The sequence below is a fragment of the Sinocyclocheilus anshuiensis genome, unplaced genomic scaffold (genome assembly GCF_001515605.1).
Source record: "Sinocyclocheilus anshuiensis isolate Anshui unplaced genomic scaffold, SAMN03320099.WGS_v1.1 scaffold110, whole genome shotgun sequence".
NCBI classification, from domain to species: Eukaryota; Metazoa; Chordata; class Actinopteri; order Cypriniformes; family Cyprinidae; genus Sinocyclocheilus; species Sinocyclocheilus anshuiensis.
The window spans coordinates 206,291-214,315 of record NW_015544155.1 but is presented as its reverse complement, the minus strand read 5'-3'; the positions used below and the strand labels follow the sequence as shown (position 1 = coordinate 214,315).

The window sequence follows — 8,025 nt, the reverse complement described above, 5'->3', positions numbered from 1 at the left end:
TATATAATTATTCACGGTATTTAGAAGTGCCCACGATAACAATATCGTGCATAGTCATTACCGTGATATATCGCATTACCGAATACCGGCACAAGTCTAGTGAGACGACAGAAGCTGAAAACACTGCGAGCGTCATCCGCGCTTTAGTATGTGTAGTAAACAAAAAAGTGCGCCGCACCATCCGCCATTCATTCATTGCGGAAATCATGGCGCCTTATGCGTGATATCAAATGCTTCCGCAGATTTATAGTATTACTATAGCATTTCACCTGAGCATTGCGAATTGCGCGTATGGCCATGATAAGTGCTGAATGAATGACAGGATTTCTGTTGTAACATCGCTCAAGGTAAATAAGGGTGACATCTAGTGGAGAAGACTAATGATAAGATTCACGTTAATCAGATCTTGTTTTAAATGTGTGCTGAAATAAATACTGGAAAAGATCGATTAGCGGCTTTTGAGAATCGATACCGAATCGACGTCATTTAAAAAAACGATTAATTGGAAAATCGATTTTTTTTGCCCAGCCCTAGTATATATAAAATTATTTAATTTAAGTGTCATGTTTGTGATTTTTTATTTTTTTGCTGTTCATGTAAGCTATAGCTTCTGACCTTTAAATCAAAACATACCCATGATTTTATGGCATCAACTACTGCTTTATTTAATCAGAAACACAGTCTAAATATTATTTGTGTATTTTGCTTTCATTTTATTAGAAGTAGGCCAACAGCGCCCCCTTTGGAATTAAAACTCCTTACCAAACGGGCTTTAGGACCTGGGGGAGGCTGCCGCTGCTGCACGCGCTATTACGCCCCATTCACATGGTGCAGTGACGTCAAGCGTTGGTGAAATGAATTGTGGGTCCGCATTGGATCCGTTGCTCGCAGCATAAGTTGAAAACTTTTCAACTTTTCAAGCACCAACGCAGGCGTCAGCCAATCAGATGACCTTATGCAAATACCCTAGCGCAGACGCTAGCCAATCGCGTTCATGCAACACCAGAAGACTAATGTGATTGGCTGTTGTCACTATGATGGTCGCGTCAGAACCAAGCTTCAGAAACGCCCTCCGTCAAGTATTAACGCTGACGTCCCGTGTGAATGGGGCGTTACTGTTTACTATATGACTCACCGAACACGTTATTCTGTACGTGCTTTCACAGTTTAAATGCAGCGATCCAAAGCAGTGAATCCAGTCACCATTCAGACAAAACTTTGCTTCAAGAATGAGCCACAATGCTGACATGATCTAATCGCTAGCACACCCTGAGCACATGTGAGTTAAAGGGGTGGTTCAGTGGTTTTTTTTGTAGGCTTGATTGTGTTTATGGGGTGCAGTCTAACATGTGTTAATGCTTCGTTTTTAAAAAAATGCATTATTTTTCACATAATTTACCTTTATTCCACACCTCTCTGTCCCTTCTCTGAGAAACGTGCTGATCAATTTCCTGCTTTTATGAAGCCCCTCCCTCAGAAATAGGCGATGGGCTCTGATTGGTTAGCTAGCCCAGTGTGTTGTGATTGGCTAAACCGCCTCTAGTGCGCGTCTAAACGTTCCGCCCCTCACCTCAGCGGCATGTGCTCCGGTTGTATTGAAAACAATGGCGTCGTTAATATCGCTTATCAGTTTGAGCCCGATTGAGAAGCAGAGGTTATTATTGAAGAGGATCGTGCAGAACTTGTGCAAGCACGGCTTTTAATGGTAGGCCTATGTTTTTTGTTTGTTGTTGTCTCATACTTTTAGATACGCTGTTATTTTTAAATGCTACTGCTTATGTTAGCTTTTAATATAGAGTTTTATCCTTATTAAAGCTTTAATACAGTACGGCAACCGCATGCGCGTCCATGTTTAATGCTTCTCATAGCTATGTGAAAATAAGTGTATAATTGTAACAGTTCATTGCTGAGCTGAATGAGAGAGAGAGAGCGAGAGAGAGAAAGATGCAGAGCGTGTGCAGAGCAGGGCGACGCGAGGAACCGTATTAAGAACCGCTGCTTTAGAACATTGATTTTGAAACTTGTGAATCCATTAGAATCGTTAGAAAACAGAATCGCGATTCATATATGAAAATATTTTTACGTGCACCTCTAGTTTTCTCTTCCTCTTCTCTAAAGAAGCATAGCATGGCCTCGCCCCCTTTGCTGCCTTTTCCCGAGGGCGGGGTTTATCTGGGTTTGTGATGTCATGAACCAGGGAAGTAACTTGTTGTAGTCCCTACCAGCCGTTTTTGTAGGCATTAAACTGCCAGAATTTTAAAAGACGATATCTCCGTTTGCATTGAACTTTCAGCTTCGTAACTTTGCAGATATTATTTATGCTCAAACAGCAACATTACACACTACCTAACGTTAAAAAAGTGAAATCGCAATGACCCACCCCTTTAATGTATTCCTCTTACTGGCAAGGCATATCGGCATAATTTTTCATATCGGGCCGATATTTACATTTAAAGCCATTATCGGCAGATTCCGATATTGGTCCAATAATATCGTGCATCCCTAAAATATAGGTCTACATATTTTGTAATATTATACATATTTTTTCACTTTTTTCTTTTAATAAATTTTTGTGTCCTTTCTCAATAAAAGTATTAATTTCTTTTAAATAAATTTGTACTGACTTCAAGCTTTTGAACCATAGTGTATTATTTATAATCATACTTTATTCGGGAAATTCCAGGTTTTGTGGTCAAATGGATGGCGTTTGTTTTGAATAGTCCATTTGTTTTCTTCTCTCTGACCTGTCTACTGCTTGTGAATGTAGCTCTCATACTGTTTAATGTACATCAAATAATCCTTCACATATATGCACTTGCTCAACCTTACAATAAAAACGTTCCTAACATTTTTATACACCATATCAGATGTTGCTTTATGTTTTCTGAATGAGTAACATAGGGGTGTGCCGGTATTGGTATTGGTACCGAACGGTTCACGGGGCAAATTCCAAATGGAGTGAGCAGGGCACTTGCGTGCCATTATTTAGTCGTTTGGAATGTACTTGGCAAAGGGACGACGTAATTTCCTCATTATCTTCAGCTGGCATGGTGTTCGTCAGCAGATGTCGCTGTTTTACTGTCATAAATGTATTTTTATTGTTGTTTGCATAACTGTTGCAAATAAACATACATTTTATATTTTAAAAAGTTTTTAAAATATGCTATATAATATATATATAAAAAAAAAGATAAAACTTTTTAAAATATAAAATGTATATTTTTTTATGCCGGTGTCCATCAGCGAATCTGCTGACGGACACCGTGCTGCGTTGTCACGGGAACATGCCAGCTGAAGATAATGAGGAAATTACGTCGCTCCCTTTGCCAAGTACATTCCAAACGACTACATAATGGCACGCAAGTGCCCTGCTCACTCCAAACTCCTGACAATGAAATATGTACTCAAGCAATAACCCCATAAAGTAAGAGAAGCATTGGACTTAATGCAAAAAATATTCAAGACACATTGCTGTGACATTTATTAGGATCACCAACATAGCAGGAAAAAAAAAACTAAAAAAACGAATGTGTTCTGTTAAATTAAGCACAAAAGAAAAGTAAAACAAACCTTAATGTTTCAATAGGTAAAAGCACTGGCATTTTCCGCAGTCGTCTTTGGTAAAAAAAAAATAAAAATAAGGCTGCATTAACAACATTCACCTTTCAGTACAAAAAATATCAATTAGAAACATGAATTAACATCAAGTTCTAAATTCATACCCTGAGGGGAAAGGGTGTTTAGCGTATAAATATATATAGCTTCTCTTTTTAATAAAATGTTGTTGACATCACCACCTCTCCTGCGCAATTTAACATGTTCAATTCCAGTATTCCTAACTGTGGAAAGGTTATGCCTTTTTAAGTTAAAATGTACTGCTACCGGAGATTTTTGATAATTTGTGCATATACTGCTTACTTTTTCTGCAATACTAGTTTTTAAAGCACGTTGTGTCTTTCCTATATAAACAGGAACATGCCAGCTGAAGATAATGAGGAAATTAAGTCGCTCCCTTTGCCCAGTGCATTCCAAACGACTACATAATAGCACGCACGTGCCCTGCTCACTCCAAAGTCCCCACAAGGGGATAGGGATGATCACTTCCATTTGGAATTTGCCCTGTGAACCGTTCGGTACCAATACTCGTACCGGCACACCCCTTGAGTAACATTTGATATGTTCTTTTCAACTCTTTAGCAAACATTTTCAAATGTGTGTTAACAATGGGTAAATTAAATAATAACACAGAAATTAAAGAATATCTACCAGCATGTGGATGTCATCTCTTTTTAGAGCAGGGCAAGTACAAGCAGAGGAAATGTGAACGTCCCTTCAGCGCAGTGAAGCCGACAGTTGGCCAGGAGGCCTCTAAAAGGTAATATCACAAAATCTTCACCCTCTACTTTTCTACAAGCCACATAACCTGCTGAGGATACAGTGTCTTTAAGTGTATTTCATCTCATTTTTATATCAAAAATGATTGAACAATAAGAGGCTGTTGTTCTGCACAAATATGGTGTAGTTTTAATATGCAAGCAGGGAAATATTTTGTCAAAGTATTCTATCAAATTCTATCACTTACATTTCACTGCTGGTCATATATTCCCTATATAACCATGTATGTGACAAATAAAAATCTTGAATCTTGAATCTTGAATTCTACCTCCATTTATAAGTAATTGTTTCATATTTGCACACAGTGGGACATATTGAGTTGTTGGTGCATCTAGTATTTTAGTCTGTTGGTAATTCTCACGTTATTTTAATGATTGGGGCTTGTTCAATTTGTCATTTAGGTGAATATCTTCAGAATTTAATTTCCTACGGACACAAGAGGTACTGTCCTCTGATTGGCTCGGACACCCCCCTGTGACATGCCCGTGGCCAATCAGAGGTGAGTGTGCTGTGTGTGTGTGTGCAGTAGAGGGGGAGTGTGTGGGGGAGTTTTGAGATAGAGTTTGGCTTTCAGCAGCAGAAACTGAAGTGCTGAGGTGTGAAAGTTCTTGAAGTCCTTCCAGAGGCTTTATTAAAGTCTGGCATGTTTTTTCCACCATCTATTATTCACTAAAATACAAGTAGCTCAGACGATTTGGTTGATAAAGAACTTGAGGAGATGCTGTTTAGTTCAATGAGCATGTAATTAAAGATATGCATAATTGTATCTTTTTTTTAAAGGGATTGTTCACCCAAAAATGAAAATCCTCTCATAATTTATGCTACATTCAAAAGTTTGGTGTCGGTATGATTTTTTTTGTTTTTGAAAGAAATCTCTCATGCTCACCAAAGTTTATTTGATCAAAATTACAATAAAAACGGTAATATTGTGAAATATTACAATTTAATTGTTTTTGTAAATATTTTAAAATGTGATTTATTCCTCTGATGGCAAAGCTGAATTTTTAGTAGCCATTACTCTAGTCTTCAGTGTCACATGGTTTCTTTTTATTATCAATGTTAAAAACAGTTGTGCTGCTTTATATTTTTGTGGAAACAGAGATCCATTTTTTTCAGGATTCTATTGTAAATAGAAAGTTCAAAAAGAACAGCATTTATTTGAAATAGAAATATTTTGTAACATGTATAAATGTCACTTTTGATCAATTTAATGTGTTTATGCAGAATACAAATATAAATTTCTTTAAAAAAATCAAACTGACTTCTAATTTTTATTGTTCTTATTTTCATGTCATTCCAAACTTTTATGACTTGCGTTTTTCAGTTTTTGTCTATCATATAACGTTAATGTTGTCCAAAACAACCCCACTACCTTGGACCCCACTAACTTTCATTTTATGGTTAAAAAACACTGAGAAATTTTTCTAAATCTCTTCGTATCTTTGTGTTTCAAAATGATAACAGTTTTTATTTTTGGATGAACTGTCCCTTTAAGAGGCTTTTCCAATCCTGTTGATTGATATTGAACTCTGAGACGAGACAAATCAGTCTTATTTCTATCAAATACTTGAGAAAAAAGCAGTAAAACATCTGTCTCTCCATCATACCTTGCAGAGATGACCAGCTGAATGGGATGTATCGACTCTTGACACGTCATTTATAAGAGCGTTTGTGTCTCTGCAGGTGCCTAATGGCAGGGGAAGTGGAGGTGTACCTTTCCCAAGTGCATGACGGCAGTGTGTCGTCAGGCTTCAGAGCCTTGTATGAGGAGCGACTGCTGCTCGATGTCACTCTGCTCATCGAGGAGCACCACTTCCAGGCGCACAAGGCTCTGTTAGCAACGCAAAGCGACTATTTCCGGGTCATGTTCACGGCCGATATGCGGGAACGTGACCAGGATAAGATTCACATGAAGGGGTTGACGGCAGCTGGGTTTGGTCACGTCCTTCGCTTCATGTACTACGGTTCTTTGGAGTTGAGCATGCTCACTGTGCAGGAGATCCTGCAGGCTGCCATGTATGTGCAACTCACCGAGGCTGTAGAGTTCTGCTGCTCCTTCCTGCTGGCCAAGATCTGCTTAGAGAACTGTGCTGAGGTCATGCGCTTGCTGGAAGATTTCAGCGTTGGCGTGGAAGGTGTGCAGGAGCAGCTTGATGCATTTCTGCTGGAGAACTTTGTGCCCTTGATGTCGAGACCAGACTTCCTGTCTTATCTGAGTTTGGAGAAGTTGATGGCATATCTGGATAGTGACCAGCTAAGTCGATTTCCGGAAATAGAGCTGTACGAGTCAGTGCAGGCCTGGCTGAGACATGACCGGCGGCGCTGGAGACATACGGATGCGGTCGTGCAGAACCTGCGCTTTAGCCTCATGACTCCTGCCAATATATTTGAGAAGGTAAAAGTGCATCCTTGTTACTTATGTGTCATTGACGGATAAGAGAGTACACAACAAAAAAGGAGAAATCATTTATTCAAACGTGTGCCAAGCCTTTGTATTCATGTTGATTTCATATGGTTTTGGAGAACATTTATACTATTTTCAAGAAAAATAGTGGTCTAACCACTAAAGTAAAAACTATTTTCCTTACAAAATGTTTTTAATTGTCTTTTTCAAGGTCTATTGCCATACATTACACATAAACTGGAATTACAAAGATAGCCATATACTGTATTACATATGAACCTTTAGTCCTTTCACCAGTACATTATATCTGTAAACAATTATATACACTTACAAATGCAATCATCTAAACCACAAAAGAGCTTATTAACCGTTTCCTCCATTTGTTTTCAAAGATTTGCGTAGAAAATAATTATTTTTAGTAGGGCTGGGTATTGTTCAAATATTTTCGATACGGATACCTTGACTTCGATACCAGTTCCTGAACAATACTTTTTTCGATACCAATTTTATGAAATCCATTTGAACAAGATTACGTTACACATTCCCTCGAAAAACTTATTTTTTTTCAGTTTGTTGAGGTTTTTACAGACTCAAAGATTCATCTCCTGAGCCACTGAACAAAGGAACAAAATGTAACCAACACAATAAATCAGTGCAAAGTATTAAGCAGAGCATGAACTGCTTCCAGCGCTGTCTGCCTGTGTTTTCTCTTCTGTGATCACTGAAGCTTATTCGCTGTTCATATTTCAATCATATTACGTGTTCATAACCCGCCTTGTCTCTTCTTTCTGAAGACGAACGTGCATTACACTTCCAGAAAAAAACATTTACAGAGATGAAACATGAAGCTAATAAACAAGCGATTATGACAGTATATGATTTGTATGTGATTTTCATGAGATTCTGCCTATTTTTATATCAATACAGTTTACATGAGAAATGCTGAGCAGGTGTAGTGATTAGCTTGATATAAAAGGCTACAAATAACATATTTCTGCAACATTATATGACCCTCATTAGATAAAACCCTCATTAGATCGCAATTGGAAGTTATTACAAACACTCAATGGTGGTTTAAAGTGAGTTTTAAGTAAAAGCATATTATAAATCTTATAAATTGTTTTATGTAGCATGATGCTACAGTGTGCACGAATGGTCACGTAGCACGCGTTCCCTTTCCAGCGTTGACTCAACATTGCAAAGCATTTACTGTGGTAACTCCTCCC

The 8,025-nt window shown here is 38.1% G+C and overlaps 1 protein-coding gene across 3 annotated transcripts in view; it reads left to right on the top strand.

Annotated features, from left to right (window-relative positions):
- LOC107695400 (kelch-like protein 15) overlaps positions 1–8,025 on the top strand; it is a 19,842-nt gene that overhangs the window by 9,022 nt on the left and 2,795 nt on the right. For 2 of the 3 annotated variants that reach the window (XM_016495282.1, XM_016495281.1), the window contains exons 2-3: positions 4,294–4,375; positions 6,079–6,790. In XM_016495282.1, the coding sequence (XP_016350768.1) occupies positions 4,294–4,375; positions 6,079–6,790 (794 nt within the window). Of the gene's footprint in view, positions 1–4,293; positions 4,376–4,796; positions 4,895–6,078; positions 6,791–8,025 lie in introns of those variants that run through there. The other variant, XM_016495283.1, reaches the window with a different exon arrangement.